Source organism: Carassius auratus, unplaced genomic scaffold, assembly GCF_003368295.1.
Source record: "Carassius auratus strain Wakin unplaced genomic scaffold, ASM336829v1 scaf_tig00002951, whole genome shotgun sequence".
Classification (NCBI taxonomy): Eukaryota; Metazoa; Chordata; class Actinopteri; order Cypriniformes; family Cyprinidae; genus Carassius; species Carassius auratus.
This window is the reverse complement of record NW_020523497.1, coordinates 122,367-148,105: the sequence shown is the minus strand read 5'-3', so window position 1 is coordinate 148,105 and position 25,739 is coordinate 122,367. Positions and strand designations below refer to the sequence as shown.

Below are 25,739 nucleotides of genomic sequence, written 5' to 3'. Positions count from 1 at the left end.
CATGAAAAGAATCACCATGAAACCAAACGGTAAAAAAAAGCATGCCATATTTCTTTATTCTTATTTTGTTTAACGGCGATTTCCAGTCGTCGTGAATATTGCCACCTACTGGCCTGTTGTGCAATCATTTTGTTTTTAAACGGTATCTTTTAATAGTTCATCTTTAATGTTTAATTAGTGCTTTTGGTACTAGAAAAGCGTAAAATGTTTTATTATTATTATTTAATCAGGTTTTATTATTGTGAACAAGAATTATATTATTTGTTTAATTCTATATATAAAAAAGATTTATTGGACAAAAAAAAAATACTGTGCTTGCAAAGTTTAGCCATTTTACTTCCACATTTATTGTATCATATTTATACTTTTGTTATAAAAATAAATTATATAGAAAATGTTCTGTGTATATATATATATATATATATATATATATATATATATATATATATATATATATATATATATATATATATATATATATATATATACAGTATATAATCGGCTTTCTGAAATATCCTTACATGCCTCTTAAGCAAAGTTCCTATAAGCTACCAGCGTTAATGCCAGTCTTAGTTTTTTTCTTGGCCACGGATTATTAAACACTCCATCTACTTTGAAATTCGACTAGCCAACCGGTAGGTGGTTGGAGACGGTTGTCCTAATTTCTTGGCATCTACTCGGTTGCGCTGCCCTGCATTTGGCTTGCCACAACCCGACAGCGAAACTGCTAGTTATGGTTAACAATAGACTTCGTCTGACAATCGCAATCAAGATAATGGAACACAGTGTGAGACGAGCCTGTGGGGAAAAAACAGCCCTACCATGGCCAAAGCCTTTCCCAAATTAAAAGCATTGGCCTTTAATCTGAGAAATATTGGATGGCTTTATAAGAAAGAGCGATGACTGAACATACATACCCGAAAATGTCAGGTGTGACCTTGACTGTACTGAAATACAGTTCCATAGAAAGATAATACAAGCTTTATTGACAATATCTTTGAATATCAAAGAAAATAGATGAAACTTTGAAGAATTTTCCTACTTTAGTTTGTAATAGAAATGAAAGAAGTGAAGTTACAAATAATGTTTTTGAATAGAAGTTTTAATAAAAATAAAAAAAATCACACGTTTATATATATATATATATATATATATATATATATATATATATATATATATATATATATATATATATATATATATTAGGGCTGGGCAAGTTAACGCGTTTTTATCGCGTTAACGCATTAATTAATTAACGCCGACAATTAGTTTATCGCGCGTTAACGTACTTTTTATTTTGAAAGTCCGTTACTCACTGCGTTTCAATACACATAGCTAGACTGTAATAAAACAAGTGAATACAACACAAACCATGGGTCACAGGAGGGGTGGGATGTTTATCAGTAGGCTACTGGCTGCTTGGGATGAGTTAGCGCGCAAAACAGAAAATCATGTCCAGAGTCGAATTCCATCTGGTTGGAATGTCTTGTATAAGCGACTCCTTCTTTTGTCCAAGTTCAATTTGTTTTTGTTCTAATTCTGCAGCACTCGCTGCACTGTGCTTAAAATGGCCCACAACCTTTCTGCATTTGGCCAGGACGTTGTGAAACGCGCTGTTATGCAGAGATACTATGACAGAACGCTGGAGACTGTGCGCGTAGCAGGGGACGTGTTCAAATGGCAGATGTCTTGCAGCAGCGATCATATTTCTTGCACTATCTGTGCTAAGTGTGCTGACTTTATTTGAAATGCCCCACTGCTGTGCAACATGAATAAAATGTTTAGCGCACGTTTCAGCAAAATGTCTCTCTTTATCATCTGAAAATGTGAACCTTGTGTGTCTTAGCAACTGGCTAGGTGCAGATGAGTAAGTAAATGTAAAGTTGGAAGAATGGATAAATGAAGTTAATTTTGTCCACTCAACCTGCATCACTGAAAGATTTTTTTTTTTTTTGGACTGAGATTCTTAGTCTCTTAAAGGAGATTGATGTTGTTGCTCGGAAGGGGCCAGTTAATGTTATGATCCAGGTTCTGGACAATTTTTTTTTTTTTTTTTTTTTACAAACTAAACAAAACTTTAATGTTTTATTTAATAAAACATTAATGTTTTAATGTTTTATTTATATGTTAATGTTATATTTAATTTGATTACATTAATGTTTAAGTTAAGATTTACAAGAAATGTTAACTGCTACTAACTTTTAACTGCTGTAAAAAAGCACTTTATTTTGTTTAAAGATTTGACAAACAACATTTTATTGCACTTTTATTCATACAGCAGAATTTTGAAAGAATAAAATTACACATACACTACTTTTGATTTCATTATTGAATTTTGCGCATGCTGCGATTAATCACGATTAATCGCAGAAAATCATGCGATTAATCGCGATTAAAATATTTAATCGTTGCCCAGCACTAATATATATATATATATATATATATATATATATATTTTTTTTTTTTATCAAATAAATGCAGTTTTGGTGAGCATGAGAGACTTTAAGTCACGAAATAACATATTGAAGATATATGAATGTTTCTCTATAAACTATTCTGTAAAGGGTAAATCATTTTGCTTGTGTCTGCCACATGTACTTGTGGTCCGCTTTAGTGTACACTAATTAGTTTAGTTATACAACACTGAGAGCAAAGTGCAGAATGAAATCAGCTGCAGTTGTCTGACTGTGAGAATAGAGCTTTACATGTGGCAGTCTGAGACCAGACAGCTTCACACACAGTCTGTGTGTGTGTGTGTGTGTATGTGTGTACGTTTGCAAGAGAAAGGATTTGAGTAGTATTGGTTGAATGCATGGACATATGGAGACTGACTCCTCTTGGGCATCAGCGGGAACCAGGAGCCCCATCATCCTCTCTGTCTGTCTCTCTCCCACACGCTGTCTCTCTCTCTCGCTGTCTGTCTCTCTGAGCTGGCACACTGGTAGCTCCTCTCCCTGGGATACTCAAGCCTTTCAAACATGAGTAATTGATGAATTGTATGCAATATGCAAATGTGAATGCATAAATCTCCTGACTGACAGCTTAATTTATGTGAGCCTTTAAGAATGCAGGATTAGATTTTAATTAAATATCTTCAAAGGCACCCTGACTCAAACATTTTTCTCTTGCCTCAGCTGCCGTCTTTGTTGTTGTTAAAACCGTTTTCCATTATAATTTTGGAAATCTGATTTTGTTTTCCCTCCCTGTCCTCCCTGTTCACCCCCCTCCGGCCATGGTCCAACTCTTGGCCTTTTCTTCTTCTTGGGCTAAATATTATTTTACGGACAGTTCTCTCTAAATAAGAAGATTAAAACAAAGTTTGATCCTGTGAACAAACTATTAAGCCACGCCCACTCTGCAGAAATGGGTGTGGTTTGATTCACCTACCTTGGAGCCTCCGTGTGGCCACGCCCCCATCTTTTCAGCCACATTGTCTCAGCGAGACAAGCAGGTGTCGCCTGTTCATGAATATTGAATAAGGCCATTTAAAAGATGACAAGGGCACATTTACGAATCTGGGAGAGAATAAAAAGTGCTTAGTAACCCAGTTTCTGCCAGTCCCCAGCAGAGCGCGATGCTGTCGCCGGGGATTTGAGCAGAGTGATTGGTTGCGACGAGCGCACTGACAGGGTTTTCTTCTCCGGCGTGTGGAACGTGCAGTAACGTGTGAATGACTTTTCACTGCCATCTGTTCCTCCACCCCGATGGGATACGGGAATGAGAGGAGAGTGTGTACGTGTTTGTGTGTGTGATTTGTATACTCACTGCTCTGTCTGTCGTGGCTGTAGGGAACGCACATGGGCATCATGCCTGCGAGTGGGAAAGGGAGATGAAAAATATTCCCATATCAGGGAATTCTCAGGGTGTAAGAGGCTCCATTAAAGTCAGATTGACTAAAGAACTGGGTGGTTCACAGGGTCCCGGTTCAATATACTGACAAGAAGCCTTCAATAGACCTGCAATACAACCAGTTAATGGAGAGAAGGTCAGGGCACTCTGATTAGGAGGCTTCATACTGTTTCTGCCTTTCTTATATATCCTATTTTTACAGTAACAACCCAAGAACTTGGATATTGTCACCTCCACATTGTTGGATGCTTAGCTTAATTATGGCAGCAGAAACTAGTCTATGAAATATATAAAACTGTTGACAATTGTCGTAAAACTGCTCAATTATCTTTTCCAGGAAATACACAATACTTGTACTGCATACCATTTATGCATCATCACCAAAATACCTTTAATAAAAAAAAATTATATTGGTGTCTGTTCAACTAAATTGATTTATATTGGTGTCTGTTCAACTGGAGAATATTTCTTTCCAGATAATGGAAATTTTTCACTGCAGTTTTCATAATCAAAAATGATAATTATACAATACTAAAGTGTAATACCCAGATAACTGCTAATTATCAACCTTTTCTTTGCACAGCAAGTATTTTTTCAGCAAGTGAGTTTTGTTTAATGGGCTTCCATTTATAGATAAAGTGCATCAATAAATCAATTAAAAAAATATCATAAAAGCCATATGATGCAAATATGAACTACTATAAATCCATGCAACATTACATTTTGAAATCATTGGATGTTTCCCTTTTTTAATGTAAAAACATGGGTAAGTGCAGCACAAAATCAAGTACTCAGGGGGTCCAAAATGTGCTGATCAGGTTTTCCTCTAATGCTCTGTGACCTTTATACACTAAAATAACCTGTTTAAAGCATTTGCATAACCATATAATATCATCTTATTAGGCATAATTATTGTAATATTATGGAATAACTGTTTGCTTTTTTTTATATAGAAATAAACTTTGGCCAATTTAATCAAATAATCCTAACAAATATACTGAATTGAATTATTTGGTGTCATATGATGCGATTTCAACTTTTCCTTACTCTTTGGAGTGTTACAAGCTCTTGGTGCATAAAGAAGATCTTCAAGGTTGCAAAGACTAAAGTCTCAAATCCAAAGAGATATTCTTTATAAAATTAAAGAGTCAACCACGCCAACCTAAAATGTCTCATTCTAACACGGCCCCACATATCTACATCACGATGTGGGAAAATTTGCATAACGCCGTCAAAATGTTCACGCAAAGAAAAAAGGCATATTCTCGAAACCACTTTGTTTGGCCTTCCAAAAGAGAACACAACTAAAAATCAGTGGTTAAGTTGTATTTACAACCCTTTTTCAGAACAGTTCAACCTAAATATTCAGATGTGTCCGCATACACCTCACTTTTCAGAACGATGAGCTTTGTAAAAATCTATGTGTTTCAGAAAGGCAGGGCGTAGAGGAGCAACAATAATTTACATTATGTAGAAAATAATGTGTTTTTGAACCTTAAACTGCATAAATTGCAAATTGCATTACACCAAATACACCAAATAATGTTCTTTTGAGCAATGTCATATGTGACCCCTTTAAATAGTTCAATATTAAGTATCATTATTTCAGTGCTATATCTATGTTCGTAGTAACCATTCTAAGTCCCATATTTCCACACAATTAGAATTCCAGTACTCTTTCTGGAACATTGTGTTGAGTACATGACGGCTATACCTTTCCGAAAGCGCTCTTGGAAATGAAAGGATGGGTTTTATATAAGGGAAGCACCTGTCACAAGTGAGGAAAGAACTGCTCGGGCTCTAACAATACCCAGTCAAAGTGGAGCTAAATAAGAAAATAGCTTTAAGAGTCCCGCGGGAGTCAAGTGCCTGTTCACGCACAATCGCCTGACTGCAGACTTCTAACGACTCCAGCATGTTAGCTTTTTTTCTATCTTGTACTTGGGGCACGCCTCGATTAGGAATGCTCGAAAGGAGCAAGTGAGTCAGATGCTCCAAATGAGGAAAGAAGGAACACTTCTTGCTCTTCAACACGTATACAGTATATCGATGTAGAGCTTTACAGGAAATGGTTTTCCACCTCGCTTTAAGCATGAACGGAAACGTCTGCTTAAGTTTTTTTCAACATTCAACGATGTGCGATTTCAAGTTAGTAGCTGACCGTCTTCAAAGGCGGGATCTTTTGACGTTAAGCTGATTTTTCTTTCTGCACCACAGTGACCCCACAGAATCATTTGCTGCCCCACCATGCTGTTTTCTAATTTGCTTTCCTCAAAGGAAATGGAGTTGTGTTATCGGAACTCTGAGGTAATTGATTGTTTTCCAACGTGGCTTTTGTCAGAATGATATAAAAACCAACTCTGAAACAAACTCAGGCCTTTGCACACTAAGGTCTTTGTGGTTTATTTTCAATAACAATAAATTATAAGAATTTTCTTTCTCACCTGTGGCCTAGTAGTTAGATGTTCACGTGGGAAACATCAGTTCGAATCTGCCCGTCATGTCTCGTTACCCTCTACATTGTTAATAAAATGTGCAAAATGTCATGTAAAGTGAGTTTTTCAATGAAACATTTTCTCAGAGTAAAAAGTCAAACAAAACAAGGCTAAAAAGTAGTTTGTCGAACTCTCCCTGACTCAAAGACTCCATTCATTTTATCCGCACTAGAGAGGAATTGTGGTCTGGCAAACTGTGCTGACATGTTTTTTTTTTACAGTACGGTAAACTCCATCGACTGCTCTCCACTTACAGGCACTACAACGGCTAAAGTGAGTCATGTTGATTGCGTCTCTTTTCCACCACGCTCCACTGTCCATAGTTTTTAATTGGATTAGTAATGTGGCGTTCCAAAGTGATTCCCGTTTGCCATGGACCATGACAAGCTTGTCAACAGATCAGCAAGTCAAACAAGGATATCTTGAGGCAGGAAAGGGAGGAAGGTCAGTACGGTGTCTCATGGACAGAACTGGGCACTGAAGGGGTCGTTTGAAGTTTACCATTGATCCTTTTGGCTTCTAGTTAATTTTCTGTTCATTGGAATTGTTTGACTGCAGTAAAGTCTGAAATGTAATTACTTGAAAATACACATAAGTGCACTACTGAGGTCTTAGAGAATGAAGATCTGAGAGTGGTGGAAGTAAAATTAGGCCAGGGGCTGAAATGGTCTTCCAACAGTCTTGAAGGAGTTCCCCGAGAAATGCTTAGCACTTGTTGGCCCTTTTGCCTTCTGTCTGCGGTCCAGCTCACCCCTAAACCATCTCGATTGGGTTCAGGTCCGGTGACTGTGGAGGCCAGGTCATCTGGTGCAGCACCCCATCACTCTCCTTTTTGGTCAAATAGCCCTTGATGCCTTCAGTGTGAATCTACAATTTTCAGAGTCATGAAAATAAAGAAAACTCTTTGAATGAGAAGGTGTGTCCAAACTTTTGGTCTGTACTGTATATATATGTACACACACACACACACACACACACACACACACACACACACACATATACATATACATATTGTTTTAAAATAAAATAATAGTTTTATATAATGATAACTTTTTTAATTATGTATATGCATTTATGTTATCATTGCATTAAAGATGATTAAATTATTATGTTGGAAATTACTTTTACTGTTAAATATAAATAAATCATTATTATTAATTAATATTTATCTGTATAGAGTGCTTTCATGTAATTGTGACTTTTTATTGGATTCAATTCAGACTTTTTTTCTCACAATTTTCAGAAAAAAGTCAGAATTGTGAGATATAAACTCAAAATTCAGATTACAAATTTGAGAAATAATTGAATAATAATTTCCTTATGAATCTGCAACTGCGAGATGCAGTTGTGAGAAAAAATTCAGAATTGTGAAATAAAACTTCTGAGATATATCTGTTTTATTTTATTTATTATTATTATTTTTTATTATATGACAGAAACAGCCTTCTATAGCACAACCCCAAAGTAACACTTAATTGAAAACCTCAAACACGTTATAGTGTTGGAGAGTGTTGTTGGTGTGATGTGATGATAAAATAAAATAATAAAACATTTCCACAAATTTGCAATTAACAAAACATTTTTTTAATGCTATGAACAAATGACATCAAATTTTTTATGTTCATGTTAACAGTAATTTAAGTACATTAATGTAAGTTGGTGCTGATATTTCATTTGTTCTCAGTAGCAAACTTGCATTCAGGTTGGGCTTGAAAGTACATCACATTATGGATATAAACTGGTTGCAAATGCTGTTTTGTGTTGACTTCAGTTGTCTACTTCGGCTGTGTGTGCATGCATTGTATGCTGCCATGAATTACTTGTGAGACTTCTATGTAATAGTCTCTGAAACTGCTGTGTAATACTATTAAGAGCAATTTGCCCACTGTGCCATTCTTCCTGTTTGCTTTACTACGATCTGTTTAGAGGTGATTCTTCTCTGGTTTGTGTTTGTTATCACTGCAGTATTAATAGAACGGTAAAAACCCTTGCTGCTTGATGTACTTGGACAAGATCCAATGATATGCAGCAGTAGAATTAGCATTTTGCTTCTCTGGCTTATTTTGCTCCACCAGCACCCTTGCACAGGGTTCGAACTGTCATGTTCCTGTCTCTTTGATAGGCCGTCTCACAATGAAGTGCGGGAGATAAGTGTGCGTGATTGTGTTTTTTTGTTGAATAATTTGTCTGGTGTGTTGTACGTTAGCAGAACGGGATTCTAAAGCCGTGCTTGTTCATGTATCTATCATGATAGGGGATGATGGGTATCCTTATGTATGTTTGTTTGATGTGTGTGTAAAATAGAAATAGAAAAATAGTTTTCCTTTTCAGTGGTCTGTCAGAAGAGACTCAACTTTCCATAAAACCACATTTGTAGCATTTATTGTAATGTTGGCGATTAAGAAAAGCGGAAAGAAGCCAATTTCTTAGAAATGTACTCTTTGTATTCTTGTTGGTCTCATACAGGTAAAAAAAAAAAAAAATTAATTCAATTCAATTTAATTACTCTAAAAATGAAGATGAGATGACTCTAGAAAATAATAAATTGGAAAGTAATAACATATTTGTCTTACACCTTGAAAACGTGTGTACATAACTTAATAAAAAAAAAAAGGTTTTCAGGGCAAAAGTTTTGTTTTGTTTGGTAAATAGCATTTCTGTTAATAAATGTTATTAGGTTTTTAGGGAGACACACCGCGTGGAATTTTACAACCAGATCTAACCTTCCCTTCTCATGAAAAAAAGTCAAATGATGATATTAGTTGTACCACAATCTTAAAAAACAACAACAAAAAAAAAATGGTTGTAATATATATGAGAGAGAGAGAGAGAGAGAGAGAGAGAGAGAGAGAGATTCTATTAAAATAAAAAATACAAATAAAATTATTACTATTAAAAAAATAAATTACAATTATTTTAAGTTTTTTTTTTCCTAAGGAATAATAGTAGACATATAGTATACCTAATAGTATACCTATTAATAACTAAATTATAAATTAGAACTATTTAACATTTTCTTGTGAAGAATTTCCTTTTTAAATGAGGCTTTTTTTCTTCTTTATCAAAAAAGAAATTATTCATAAAGAAATAAAAATGATTGTATTGTGAGTGATATCATACCGTGTCATCATGTGAATTCTGCATTGCCTTTCTAATTATCTTTTTTTTTTATGAATGAGAGTCGTGTCATTGACCTGTATTTGGTGTTCACCAATCAAAACGTATCTCTCAATCATGTGACCTACTGTTCTGATCAAGTAACAATGTAGATGCGAATGTATTTCATGACATATTGTCTGTTTTTTCTGTGCAGTTCTCGTCCCGGTCGTCCTCCCAAGCGTTCTCTCGGTGTGGCGATGCAGGACAGTTCTCGTCTGCTTCCTCACAGCGTTCACGGGCTGCTCTCTCCCAGCCTGCTCTCCCCGACAGGTAAGACCTAAAAAGACCAGCCTCACCTGTCAGTGAACGACACGCTCCCAGACGGCCGCCAGTGTGTAAATCCACGTATCATTTTGACTCATTTCTGCTTGATTTTTCTTTCTGCTCTGAAATCTGGATTTTTCTTTATCTGTGCTGTCCCATCTCTCTCGCTCTCCCACTCTCAGCTCGTATTGATCCCCCCCCTCTGTCCTTCACTGGCCACCACTGCGTCTCAAACAGAGGTTAAACTATTGGATTTCTGTTGCCTCTTTGCTTTTTTCCTGTGTATGCATTTGCTTTCTCTCTTTCTCTCTCATCATCCCTCTTTCACCTTTGCTTCCTTTGGAATACAGTCTGTTTCAGAGAAATTCTTTGATTGCTTTTAGACCAAATCCTTAACCTCTGGACATTACCTGCGTGTCTGTTTGTGTGTTTATATTTACAAGTAAACCGCATGTGTCTTTTAGCATCGTGCTCGGATATGTTAAGGTCATGTCGGCTTTCCTCTCCTCTTCTTGCCTTTTAGCTTCAGTTCTGTAAATTGCTGATGGTAGTGGCAATTTAGCTCTCACAATGGCCAGCGTGTGTATCGATCTGCGCAGCGCGGAGTAGCCGGAGCAGTCCGTAGCCGGCCCCACTGATTGATTTTAGATGACTCTGTTATTATTTCTGCCGGCCGCTCCGGGGGGGGGGGGTGGGGGGGGATGCAGCTCTTTAAAATGTGCGTCCACATTTCTCTCAATCGTCCCCAACACCAACAAATGTCTGACTTTGTAGGAGGTGATGCGATTTGAGATCAAACATGCTAGATGAACTAAAGTGTTAGTTTTGGACTCTGTCCGGTTGGGTCTTTCTGCTGTGATTCCTAAAAGAAGTGCCATCCACATGTATGTCAGGATGCCTCCGTCTATTCTCCCTGACAGCAGTATCAACATATTGTGAAACCTGAGGAGCTGAACTTCCTCCGGAGGTTTAAAGCGAACAATCACTCCTTTCCACTGGCATGTCTCCAGTTACTTGCATGTATTCCAGTAAGAATAGACAGCGCTCTTTAAAGTGATAAAGTCAAGCTGCTTCATCTAAAATGTAAATCGTCTACACTTTTACAGAATCTCTCACCGAGATAGAGACAGTATTCATGGTAATATAACGGCTGAAAATATTAACTCGTAATGGGCCACAATTATCAAAGATGACTACATTTGTGATCTTTCATAGCAAATTACTGGATTTGTGACTTTTTAATGAGGTAAAAATGAATTTAATTAGTATTGGTTGTAATATTAATCTATTATGAATTCTAATTACAGTTGTCCTTATTGTAGTCTGTAATTATAAAAGTGTGTATTTATAATGAATTCATGTTTTAATAAAATGAAATAACTATATATATATATATATATATATATATATATATATATATATATATATATATATATATATATATATATATATATATATATAGAGAGAGAGAGAGAGAGAGAGAGAGAGAGAGAGAGAGAGAGAGATCTGACTATTGTCACATTCTAGCAGCATTACTAACACATCAGCAGATTCTGATCAGACTTGTCATTTAATTATTAGCAGCAATTTGTGCTGTTATTTCCTGCTAACGCCATAATTAGGCAGAACAAAGTGGTGCTTGGCTGCTTCGGCGCTCAGTGGAGGATATCAGTGCTCATCCTCACCCTCAGATAGAGAGAAAAAAGTGTTCTCCGGAGAAATGAAGCGTTTTTCCCTGTGTTTGCAGTCAGGACGAAGCGTCTGAATGCAGCAGGGGGTGCTGGGAAAGCAGGTGTTTTTGCGTCTGGTTCCCTGGATTGCTGTTGACAGAAACATTATCAGCCTGTGGCACTTGAGCGGAGGAGCGAGAGACATTAGAATAGTGTTTGTGCTTTGGGCATGATACCTGAAACTGTGTGGCTTATTGACAAGAGGTATGCTGTGACTGGTGGACAATACAAAACGTCAAAATCCCAGAGACTTTTAAGGAGGGACCCTTTGAAGAATCGACCCTGGCCATATCTAGAGAACAGAATAACTTATTGCTAGTTCAGTACGAGTTAAGATCAATTCATGTCAACCCATCCTTTGTATAAAAAGCAAGGTTGCGGTGAAGCACTTCAGTGGAAGTAAATGGGGTCAGATTTGAAGGATTTAAAAGCAGAAATGCAAAGATTGTAATTTCATAAAAGCACACTCATTCTTCTATTAAAAGTTGTGTATTATTTGAGCTGTAAAGTTGTTACCATCACTTTTGATTCCTTTAATGTCATGGCAATGAATTTGCAAAACTGAATATAAATTCACTGAGAAAATGTTAGTGAGTGACTTTATCATGCTAAAATCATGTAAACTGTTAATGTCTTGAGGATATTTTATGGAAACAGTGAGTATTTTAGCATTTACAGACTGGTTCCATTCACTTCCACTGTAAACGCATCACTGTAACCATTAGTTTTTTTGTTTGTTTGTATTTAAGAGAGACAGTCTGAAAATAATTTTTGGTTATCAACAATATTGTCAAGTACTGTCGACTGCTCGATTTTTATTGAACTGAAATATTCCTTTTAAAGCTGTGCTCTTTTGTTTTGAGATGATAAGCCACACCCTAGCAATGCCATGGCAACCCAAAAATGTGAAAATCAACAAATCTAATAATCTTCATGTAGTTGACCGAATGCAGGGTCATTTGACTTTCACTGACTTCTGAACTCGCTGCCTGTTCGGGGTTCGAGTCTGAGCCCACCGCTGATAACAGATAACTGATGGACGGCACTGATACAGAAATGACACTTGAACACTCTCTCAAACTCACACATTCCCACACACACACGTCCCCGGCCTTCCATCTCATACATACACACTTGTAGAAGGCGACACAAACCTGTCTACAAACACACACACATACACACTGTCTCTCTCTTTCTCTGTGGGTGAAAACAATTGCAGGCCTAGCTGGTGACTTTGATGAATGACATGTCCCTTTAGGGAGCAGTTTCTCCATCTGTTTATCCCCCCTTCTGTTGCCCCCCTCCCTAAACTCACTCACACACACACACACACATGTGCAGAAACGCACTCAATGCAGGAGTATTTAAAAGTGCCGCTGGCTCCGTCATGCACCTGTAAGCACTCTCGCACGCACAAGACATCTTCTTTTCCAAGCACCTAGAGTCTTGTTGTTTTATGTTGTTTCTGTTAGAATTTTTGGGCTAGTCAGAGATTTTATATATATATATATATATATATATATATATATATATATATATATATATATATATATATATATATATATATATATATATATATATAATTGGTTGGTTGCATCAAAAAGTAAGCATCTGGTCAGACTTAATGTCAATATGAATTAGCAGTTCGCTACCCATGCTACTTCTGTAATGTCATATGTTTCTAAACAAAGATATGATGGCATAAATTGATTTTATCAATGCAGAATTGGATTGAAGCTGAAAAAATGGTGTTTATATAGCACAAATTTAGTGTTTTATGGTGCAAACTACTACTTGGTAAGCTAATTCAAGCACTGCCACTCAAAATATTCTACATAAACCAATCAAGTTTTACACTGTGGCCTCTTTCCTTGTCTCTATTAGAGCTGGACACTTGCATTGCACTCTGACTGGAGGGGTTAACTGTGTGTGTGTGTGTGTGTGTGTGTGTGTGTGTGTGTAGGAACAGAGCTAGGATAAATAAAACATGGAGATCTGTTTAGTGACATATGGGCCAGTGCATCCCATCTCCTGCATCCTAATGAACGCTAAGCCTTTCAAACTGTGTGAGACCAAAGCTTTGTGCTGCCAGGAATATAGATATCAGCAAGAACCAGTGAGCCTTTACGTTTGGCTGAAGCTGTGATTCACGGGAACGCGTGTGTAAGCCTATAGCAACACTGAACTTAACTTTGCACTTTAGTTAGGTTTGTAAAATGTCGTTAAGGAGTCATGTGTTAACACGCACATCTTGAGGTGGCACAGTCGTGTGGATTTAACATATGGCAGTCAATTGACAAGTCAGCTGAAAAAAAAATCCACAGTTGAACACAAATTAAGCTCGTAATTTGCAAATCGTTTTTTGGTGTAAGAGAGAGAGAGAGAGAGAGAGAGAGAGAGAGAGAGAGAGAGAGAGAGAGAGAGAGAAACCTCTCACAGTCTCAATGTCATCAGCACTTCTGTGACTTTTTGACATCTTTTTTTGATCTCTGACACAGGTGACATCTGTACAGTCTTGCAAGATTTTTTTTTAACCCTTTTAATCCCCCGAGTTACATTTGGGACCAAAATTCTAAGTTTGAAGGGTATAGAAGTAGCTGTTGATGTAAGGCCTGGTTCACACGGGACGATTTTAAAATTGTCGGCCGATTTTCCAAACCTGAGAGAGCCCACACACGGCGATAAAAAATCATGGGTCTAACAGTTCTGGTCGTTCAGTGTGTGGTGTGCAGCCACACGGCAATATCAACACATCACACACGAACCGATTTGACTCCCGAGCATTCCCAGGTCAGACGGGAAATCTCGCAAAATCCCTCGAGATCAAACGTGACTTTAGAGTAAACAATCATGGCGGACGAAGAGGATGCAGTGGCCATAGTTTGTGCTTTGTTTTTAACGGGGAAAAAAACATAAGAAAAACAAGAAAAGGCGATGGTCAAAGAGGTGGAGACAACGCGAGCATGGACTATACTTGCTACATCATGATATGGAGGAAAGTTGTTGTTTTATCTCATACTGTATAAATGTTGTTACGTACACAGATTAATAACCGTTGAAATAAACGTTCATATATTCGTTTCCATGTACTCTGGTGGACTGCAGTTGTGGATGTAGTTATGCCCATCGACTTTATCTGTATTTGTTATATTTGTTATATTATATATGCCGGCTGTTTTGATTTTGTTTCCCGGTACTTCCTCACCGCCTCGTCACCTCGCTTTCTGATTGGCTACACGCCACAGTCCACAGGCTGCGTGATTGTTTGTCCTCGGGGGACACCACACACGAGAAGAAATCGGGCCAAATAAATCCAACATGTTGGATATCCCCGATTTGAGATCGGAGCGGTCCCGACGTTCTTCCGAGCAGAGGAGAGCGGTCTTAACACACCACACACGGCAGGAATATTTGATCAGATTATTTTACGATAATCGGAGCATCCTAAGATTGTCGGAAGGGGTGAATCGGGGCTAAAATCGGCCTAATTATCCTGCCGTGTGAACCAGCCTTAAGTTGTTAACTGTAAGTGGAAGTGTAGACTCTATTAATCATACTGTATATCACAGTTTAATATGCAGAGACACAAAGAAGTTAAATTTACCAGAAAATCAGAAAATGTTTCAGATCTTATGGGAGATACAGTATGCATCAATATACTTTGAACAGCTGAACAGTTATTTTTTTTCTGGATTCAAATAGACTAATTACTAGCATAATCATGCAGGTAGCACAAAAGTTTTTGCACACTTTTGTACTTTTCACTGTATACGGTGAGGTAATGTAGGTTTTTGTTGTATTTTTTTTAATAACATCTAAAACTGTAGTTTCACTTTAATTGAAAACTAGAAATGTTAATTTGCACCTCATTCACACTCTCTCTTATAACTCATTTCTGCATAGTCCTTCTGTAACAAACACACACACACACACACACACACAGATCCCCATCTGCCCCCAGGAGCATAGATGGGTGGCCTCCAATCCCTATTTAATGAAGGCTATGATTTTTTTTTTTTGGATCACAGAGTGATCCTCCCGTCTTCAAACACACTAGCAGGAGACGTCTCAATAGCTCCTCATTATTACAGGCAGAGAAGAACGCACAGGCTCAGGGACTGAGAGAGTTAGAGGACAGGAGAAGATCTTCAAGTGTTTATTTCCACTGCTTTCCTGATAAAGACAAGGCTGGCTGCTCTCCGATGGCTTCCCAGTACTTCTCCCGCACTTCCTGCACTGATCTACTGAAGCCAGTGGACGGGAAAGGATGAGATGTGTTTTCATGCTTTTTTTGTCTTTCTCCTCACTGATCACTATACCCATTTCTTCCAAAGATGAAGAAGGGTGAAATATTACCTGGTATCAAGCCAGGTAATGAGCACTAATAAAAATACATTTGCTTTGGAACTATTTAAAACTATTGAAACTAAGCTATTTAGTTTTCTAAGACAAAAATGACTATGGAAATAGCAGTTGCAATACTACAACTACAATAAAACCCTGTAGAATCATAGACAGTAAAAGAAATGGACACGGCGACCCCATTGGAACTCAATTGAGACAAGTGAAGCTTCAGTTTCTGACGCGCAGACTCAAACGAAGCTTGACGACGTCAGCAACCTGTCTGACAGATGTAAATGTTCTAGTAGCTGTGCGTGCAAACTGCCATCGTTAATCTTGCAGAGACGGCGAGCTTGAGCGGGGAGTTCTTTGGCGTGAGTGAGCAGGAGTAAGTATTCTGATTAATTATTTTGTATAGTATTTTAAAATGTAACGCCAGTACGCCATATTAAGTTAATTGCCTGCGAGCTTCTCCTCCTGTCTGTACGGTAATGCGACAGAAAGTCGAGTGATTATGACGCAATCGTTAGCCTATTTTTTACAAAAACTGTTTATACAGGGCCATAATGTAACATAGAAGGTAATGGAGCCCTTTATACATTGTCGTGTATCTTTAGAAATAAATAATGGACAAACAGAGTCTTTAAACGCCTCAGATGTAAAGTTATTTGCTGTCAAAGTGACGCCAAAATGAATGGGAGGTCAATGGGATGCTAACGCAAGTGAAGTTCTGCTATAAGATGGCGGCACCCGGCCGACTTCAACTTCCGGTCGAGTTCCTTGCTGCCTGTGTAGAATGTAGAGTTTGTAGTGTTGAAGTGTTGAATTTGTAGTATTTGTAAAGTAACCACAGATTTTTTTGTAAATCTGTGATTGGTTTACCTCTACAATCATAGTGTAACTTGTGTTTTTGCGCTGAAACCCCAGACCTTTACCGAAGTTAACTACAGGGACAAGAGTTGAACTCTGGTATTTGTTGTAAAATCACAGTAACTTCAAGTAAAACATTTTAATGGAAATTAAGTAGTTTTACTATACTATAGTGTTACTGGCTAAAGTGAAATCCTCCTTTGTGAAAGTTTTGTTACAAGAACCATCGTGAACTATTGTAACCATTGATCCACAATGTCCATGGATCCATATGTGTACTCCAAAAATTCTACAGAGTATTTTAGATTTAGTAACTTAGTAATTAGTCGAACGCTATGTTTAAAAAAAAATAGAGATTAAACCAAATGAACTACAGGAAATATTTTGGCGGAAAATGTGCTTCAAGGGTGGATTAGCTATTAAACACATCAGCGAACGTCATCCTCTTTAAAGTTTGGCATACACGGATGTCTTTATTGAAGAATTAATAGCTATTGAGATGTCCACCTACAGAACTCGAGCGATATGATACTAATCTGTCTGTCTGTCAGCCGCTGGCCTCCTTATCACTGCACCGCTCGGCAGTGTTAACTCTATAATTAGCCTCTTAATTAGCAAAGGGGACTTGATTGACAGTTTGGAGCCAATGACTCGTTTGAGCGTGTGTGTGTTGTTTGAGTGTGCTAGCGCCCGCTGGCGACACATTAAGACCCACCTTAAGATCAATCCTACTCTCGAATGCCAAAACCTCTTATATTAGCAGAAGTCAATCTGTGTGTGTCAGAGACTACAAACGTGGGATTAGTTCTGGGCTATGATACACATTTGTTAATCCCAAATAAATGATGGCGTCTTTTATAAAGCCTTGGAATGACACATTTCAGTCAGATGCCTCAAATATTGTAGAAGTAGAATCCTTGTTCATACTGGTGTTTTCAGAAAACTCCTTGGCAAAAAAGCAGTTCCTTGATAATTGTAGTAATTACTGATTTCTGAAATGGGACGTCTGTGTGTATAAATTTTTTTAATATTTTTTGGTAAATTTATTCCTTTTTTTCCATGGCTGCGTTTATTTAAAGAATACAGTAAAAGCTATAACACCGAGAAATATTATTAAAATTTAAAGCTGAATTTTCAGCATCTTTACAGTCTGCAGTGTCACATTCTATTAAACCCCATTTGCTGCTCAATAAACATTACTGATTATTATCAGTGTTGAAAATGTTGATGTTAATATTTTTTTATATATTTTTGTGGAAACTGTGATATATAATTGAAATGTTGGGGACAAGTAAGATTTTTTAAAGAAATTAATAGTCTTATTCCGCAAAGACACGTTGATCAAAAATGACGTTAAGACATTTATAAAGTAAAAAAAAAAGTATATTTCAGATAAATGCTTTTCTTCAAAAGTTCTACTCATCAAAGAATCCTGAGAAGAATATCATGTTTTCCTCAAAATATTAAAGCAGACGAAAGAGTTTCCAGCATAGTTAATGATAAAAAAAAACATTATTAATAATTAAGCATCAATAATAATTTATAATAATTGAGCATCAAATCAGTATGTTTTGATTTTGAATATGTATATTAAAATTCTGAGGGATAATGTAATACTGAAGACATGAGTATTGATACTGTCAATTCAGGTTTGCCATCATAGCAATGAATCATATTTTTAAAAAGTTTAAAATAGTAACTTTTTAAAACATAGAAATTGTTCAAATATTTCATAATATTACAGTTTTTGAATCTTGGTGAGCATAAGTTACTTTTTTCAAATAGTGTGTGTGTGTGTGTGTGTGTTTGTACACACACACACACACAGACATATATATATATATATATATATATATATATATATATATATATATATACATACATATATGTCAACGTTATTATTGTTAGTTTTTCTTCATGCGAGAGGTTGTATGAATAATCTGTCCATGTTAATTACCCATCAGGGCACCTGCAGCTAAATGAGCTCGTGCTTACCAGAAATAGTTACTGTGCTCCATGTGAAGGGCATCATCACACACACACACACGCTCTGGACACCTAATACAGAATTTCAATATAAACACACACAGATACACACACACACACACTCAAACAAAAAGGGCCAGGAAACAAAGAGTCTCAGCATCCCACAGCGAGCTTTATTAATTTTGACAGTGCAGTATGTAAATGCCTGTTTTAGTGCTTACGCTGCTAGTTAGCAGGTATCGGCCATGCTGACACCTCTTCCCCTTGAAAAAAAAAAGAGAGGACGTCAATATCACATCGATAAAGTCATGCTAATTTTTACATGCCATCCTCGAGTTTGCCCTCTTCTGCACATTTTTTTAAACTTAACATCAAAGTTCAAGATCTGACTCCGTTAATCTACTGTAGGATTAAAATGAATAAAAGGGTGACCTTGTCCGAATTAATAAGTGAGTGGTGAAACACGCTTTCAACGTTCAGAAAGGTTACACAAAGGTTGGCCTTCAAGTGCAGCAGCAGCATGACGAGAGAGACGCGGAGAGACAGATTCTCACCGTTTTCTCTTGAACTTGCTTTGTTGGTTGCTTATTCTTCATTGCTTTTGTTGTGTAGTGTATAGACACACATCTCGTCTTATGATGAAGTGGTAAAGGAGAGATTGCGTTGTGTTCAAGACACTGTAGACCGTTAGCTGACAGACAGGCTCTGCTCTACTGCTCTTTGGTCACCCTCAAAACGAACACCCAGAATCCCTTTCCTGAACTATAATCTGTACCAAGAACCTGTTTTTATTGCTAACCATAAAACTAAAATAATGGAAACATTTTTTTTGTTAAAGCTGACGTAAAATATAACTATTAAGTGAAACAAAATGTTGCTTAAAATATATATTAGTTCAAGTACCAACATTTCTAAAACCAAACTAGCAGAATAAAGTTAAATAGAAAAAAAAAGAAATAAAAAAATTACTAAAACTTACACTAAAACTAAGAAAGAACTGAAAATGTAAAATAATAAAAACTTTTATTTACTGGTTTAATTGTGTGGGACCACTTATTTATTTTAATAATTATTATTCATTTTCATATTATAGGTTGATTAAGTTGGCTTGAAAAAGCCAACTTACTGATCTACTATTTAATCTTATTATTAAGTTGGCTTGAGAGAGCCAACTTACTGATATTCTATTTAAACTTATTATTAAGTTGGCTTGAGAAAGCCAACTTACTGATATTCTATTTAAACTTATTATTAAGTTGGCTTGAGAAAGCCAACTTACTGATATTCTATTTAAACTTATTATTATTATTATTATTCTTCTGAGACTAAAATTATCAACTCTAACTCCTCCTAGAGCTTTAACTCTACAGACTCCAAACTCGGACCAGCTCTTCAGACTAATCTCGCCGGGTGTGCTATATCTTTTCTAACTGATCGGACTTATACTTTTCATAAAACTGAAGATTAAAAATCATAAAAATCCCATAGACTTGCATTGAAAAGCCTCTGCTCATCTGAACATTCCGTGAACTCCAACTGTCAAAAATTCAAATCTAAACACACTGAAGCCCATTAGACTCAATCAGACTAACCTATGTACTATTACTAACCCATTCAAACTCATTCAAACTCATCTATCTATCTATATTCAAACTCTATCTATCTATCTATCTATCAAACTCATCTATCTATATTAAAACTAATCTATCTATCTATCTATAATCAAACTCATCTATCTATAATCAAACTTATCTATCTATCTATCTATATTCAAACTCATCTATCTATCTATATTAAAACTAATCTATCTATCTATCTATCTATCTATCTATCTATCTATCTATCTATCTATCTATCAAACTTATCTATCTATATTAAAACTAATCTATCTATCTATCTATCTATCTATCTATCATCAAACTCATCTATCTATATTAAAACTAATATATCTATTTATCTATCTATCTATCTATCATCATCTAACTCTATCTTTCTTCTGACTCTATCTATCTATCTATCTATCTATCTATCTATCTATCTATCTATCTATCTATCTATCTATCAAACTCATCTATCTATATTAAAACTAATCTATCTATCTATCTATCTATCTATCTATCTATCTATCTATCTATCTATCTATCTATCTATCTATCTATCTATCTATCTATCATTTATAAACTCATTCAAACTCATCTATCTATCTATCTATCTATCTATATTCAAACTCATCTATCTATCTATCTATCTATATTCAAACTCATCTATCTATCTATCTATCTATCTATCTATCTATCTATCTATCTATCTATCTATCTATCTATCTATCTATCTATCTATCTATCTATTCAAACTTATCTATCTATCTATCCTAACAACATGCTAGTCATGCTAAAAATCATGCTAGCAACATGCTAGTTGCATGCTAATCATGCTAAAATCATGCTAGCAACATGCTAATCATGCTAAAATCATGCTAGCAACATGCTAATCATGCTGAAATCATGCTAGCAACATACTAGCAACATGCTAATCATGCTAAAATCATGCTAGCAACATGCTAATCATGCTAAAATCATGCTAGCAACATGCTAGTCGCATGCTAATCATGCTAAAATCATGCTAGCAACATGCTAATCATGCTAAAATCATGCTAGCAACATGCTAATCATGCTAAAATCATGCTAGCAACATGCTAGCAACATGCTAATCATGCTAAAATCATGCTAGCAACATGCTAATCATGCTAAAATCATGCTAGCAACATGCTAGTCGCCTGCTAATCATGCTAAAATCATGCTAGCAACATGCTAATCATGCTAAAATCATGCTAGCAACATGCTAATCATGCTAAAATCATGCTAGCAACATGCTAGTTGCCTGCTAATCATGCTAAAATCATGCTAGCAACATGCTAATCATGCTAAAATCATGCTAGCAACATGCTAATCATGCTAAAATCATGCTAGGAACATGCTAGTCGCATGCTAATCATGCTAAAATCATGCTAGCAACATGCTAATCATGCTAAAATCATGCTAGGAACTTGCTAGTCGCATGCTAATCATGCTAGAGACATGCTAGCAACATGCTAATCATTCTAAAAATCATGCTAACAACATGCTAGTCGCATGCTAATCATGCTAAAATCATGCTAGCAACATGCTAATCATGCTAAAATCATGCTAGCAACATGCTAGTCGCCTGCTAATCATGCTAAAATCATGCTAGCAACATGCTAATTATGCTAAAATCATGCTAGCAACATGCTAATCATGCTAAAATCATGCTAGCAACATGCTAGTCGCATGCTAATCATGCTAAAATCATGCTAGCAACATGCTAATCTTGCTAAAATCATGCTAGCAACATGCTAATCATGCTAAAATCATGCTAGCAACATGCTAGTCGCATGCTAATCATGCTAAAATCATGCTAGCAACATGCTAATAATGCTAAAATAATGCTAGCAACATGCTAGTCGCATGCTAATCATGTTAAAATCATGTTAGCAACATGCTAGTCGCATGCTAGAAACATGCTAATCATGTTAACATCATGCTAGCGACATGCTAGTAACTTGCTAATCATGCTAGCGACATGCTAGTAACTTGCTAATCATGCTAACGACATGGCTAGTCACTTGCTAATTATGCTAGCGACATGCTAGATACCTTGCTAATCATGCTAAGTACATGCTTGTCACATGATAGTCACTTGCTTGTAATGCTAACAATATGTTAATCACTGTCATTTTTATACTTCTCAAACTTAAATCTTTTTAAACTTTTTAAACTTTTCACATTTTCAAACTATCTATCTATCTATATATCTATCTAACTATCTATCTATCTTCTGACTGTGTCTATCTATCTATCTATCTATCTATCTATCTATCTATCTATCTATCTATCTATCTATCAATCTCTCTATCTATCTATATATCTATCTAGCTATCTATCTATCTTCTGACTGTGTCTATCTATCTATCTATCTATCTATCTATCTATCTATCTATCTATCTATCTATCTATCTGTCTATCTGTCTATCTATCTATATATCTCAGACTGAAAACCATCAAACTTAAAACTTTTTAAACTTAAACTTTTCAATCTTTTCAAACTTTTCAAACTTTTTCAGACTTTCTGGTCAGGCTTTCTCAAGCCAACTTAAAGTTTGTCTTGACGAACTTTTTTATCTAGTTATTAAGTTGGCTTGAGAGAGCCAACTTACTGATCTACTATTTAAACTTATTATTATTATTATTATTATTCTTCTTAGACTAAATTATCAACTCTAACTCCTCCTAGAGCTTTAACTCTACAGACTCCAAACTCGGACCAGCTCTTCAGACTAATCTCGCCGGGTGTGCTATATCTTTTCTAACTGATCGGACTTATACTTTTCATAAAACTGAAGATTAAAAATCATAAAAATCCCATAGACTTGCATTGAAAAGCCTCTGCTCATCTGAACATTCCGTGAACTCCAACTGTCAAAAATTCAAATCTAAACACACTGAAGCCCATTAGACTCAATCAGACTAACCTATGTACTATTACTAACCCATTCAAACTCATCTATCTATCTATATTCAAACTCTATCTATCTATCTATCTATCTATCTATCTATCTATCAAACTCATCTATCTATATTAAAACTAATCTATCTATCTATCTATAATCAAACTCATCTATCTATCTATCTATAATCAAACTCATCTATCTATAATCAAACTCATCTATCTATCTATCTATCTATATTCAAACTCATCTATCTATCTATATTCAAACTCATCTATCTATCTATATTAAAACTAATCTATCTATCTATCTATCTATCTATCTATATTCAAACTCATCTATCTATCTATCTATATTCAAACTCATCTATCTATCTATCTATATTCAAACTCATCTATCTATCTATCTATCTATCTATCTATCTATCTATCTATCTATTCAAACTTATCTATCTATCTATCTATCTATCTATCTATCTATCTATCTATCTATCTATCTATCTATCTATCTATCTATCCTAACAACATGCTAGTCATGCTAAAAATCATGCTAGCAACATGCTAGTCGCATGCTAATCATGCTAAAATCATGCTAGCAACATGCTAATCATGCTAAAATCATGCTAGCAACATGCTAATCATGCTAAAATCATGCTAGTCGCATGCTAATCATGCTAAAATCATGCTAAAATCATGCTAGCAACATGCTAATCATGCTAAAATCATGCTAACAACATGCTAGTCGCCTGCTATTCATGCTAAAATCATGCTAGCAACATGCTAATCATGCTAAAATCATGCTAGCAACATGCTAGTCGCATGCTAATCATGCTAAAATCATGCTAGTCGAATGCTAATCATGCTAAAATCATGCTAGCAACATGCTAATCATGCTAGCAACATGCTAATCATGCTAAAATCATGCTAGCAACATGCTAGTCGCATGCTAATCATGCTAAAATCATGCTAGCAACATGCTAATCATGCTAAAATCATGCTAGCAACATGCTAATCTTGTTAAAATCATGCTAGCAACATGCTAGTAGCATGCTAATCATGCTAAAATCATGCTAGCAGCATGCTAGTCATGCTAAAAATCATGCTAGCAACATGCTAGTCGCATGCTAATCATGCTAAAATCATGCTAGCAACATGCTAATCATGCTAAAATCATGCTAGCAACATGCTAATCATGCTAAAATCATGCTAGCAACATGCTAGTCGCATGCTAATCATGCTAAAATCATGCTAGCAACATGCTAATCATGCTAAAATCATGCTAGCAACATGCTAATCATGCTAAAATCATGCTAGCAACATGCTAGTCGCATGCTAATCATGCTAAAATCATGCTAGCAACATGCTAGTCATGCTAAAAATCATGCTAGCAACATGCTAGTCGCATGCTAATCATGCTAAAATCATGCTAGCAACATGCTAATCATGCTAAAATCATGCTAGCAACATGCTAATCATGCTACAATCATGCTAGCAACATGCTAATCATGCTACAATCATGCTAGCAACATGCTAGTCGCATGCTAATCATGCTAAAATCATGCTAGCAACATGCTAATCATGCTAAAATCATGCTAGCAAAATGCTAGTTGCCTGCTAATCATGCTAAAATCATGCTAGCAACATGCTAATCATGCTAAAATCATGCTAGCAACATGCTTGTCGCATGCTAATCATGCTAAAATCATGCTAGCAACATGCTAATCATGCTAAAATCATGCTAGCAACATGCTAATAATGCTAAAATCATGCTAGCAACATGCTAGTCGCATGCTAATCATGCTAAAATCATGCTAGCAACATGCTAATCATGCTAGAATCATGCTAGTCGCATGCTAATCATGCTAAAATCATGTTAGCAACATGCTAGTCGCATGCTAATCATGCTAAAATCATGCTAGCAACATGCTATATTAAACCTAATCTATCTATCTAAATCTATCTTTCTATCTATCTATATTAAAACTAATCTTTCTATCTATCTTATGGTTGTATCTATCTATCTTCTGACTGTATCTATCTATCCATCTATCTATCTATCTATATTAAAACTTATCTATCTATCTATATTAAAACTAATCTATCTATCTATCCATCTATATTAAAACTAATCTATCTCTCTATCCATCTATATTAAAACTAATCTATCTATCTATCTATATATCTATCTATCTATCTATCTTCAAACACTATCTTCAAACTCTATCTATCTACCTATCTATCTTCAAACTTTATCTATCTATCTATCTATATTCAAACTCTATCTATCTATCTATCTTCAAACTCTATCTATCTATCTATCTATCTATCTCAGACTGAAAACCGTCAAACTTAAAACTTTTTAAACTTCTTAAACTTTTCAAACTTTTCAAACTTTTCAGACTTTCTGGTCAGGCTTTCTCAAGCCAACTTAAAGTTTGTCTTGACGAACTTTTTTATCTAGTTATTATTATTCTTCTGAGACTAAAATTATCAACTCTAACTCCTCCTAGAGCTTTAACTC

The 25,739-nt window shown here is 35.8% G+C and overlaps 1 protein-coding gene across 4 annotated transcripts in view; it reads left to right on the top strand.

Moving 5' to 3' along the window:
* LOC113070059 (dachshund homolog 2-like) overlaps positions 1-25,739 on the top strand; it is a 159,617-nt gene that overhangs the window by 52,165 nt on the left and 81,713 nt on the right. For all 4 annotated transcript variants that reach the window (XM_026243219.1, XM_026243218.1, XM_026243221.1 and 1 more), the window contains exon 2: positions 9,658-9,773. In XM_026243219.1, the coding sequence (XP_026099004.1) occupies positions 9,658-9,773 (116 nt within the window). The remainder of the gene's footprint in view (positions 1-9,657; positions 9,774-25,739) is intronic.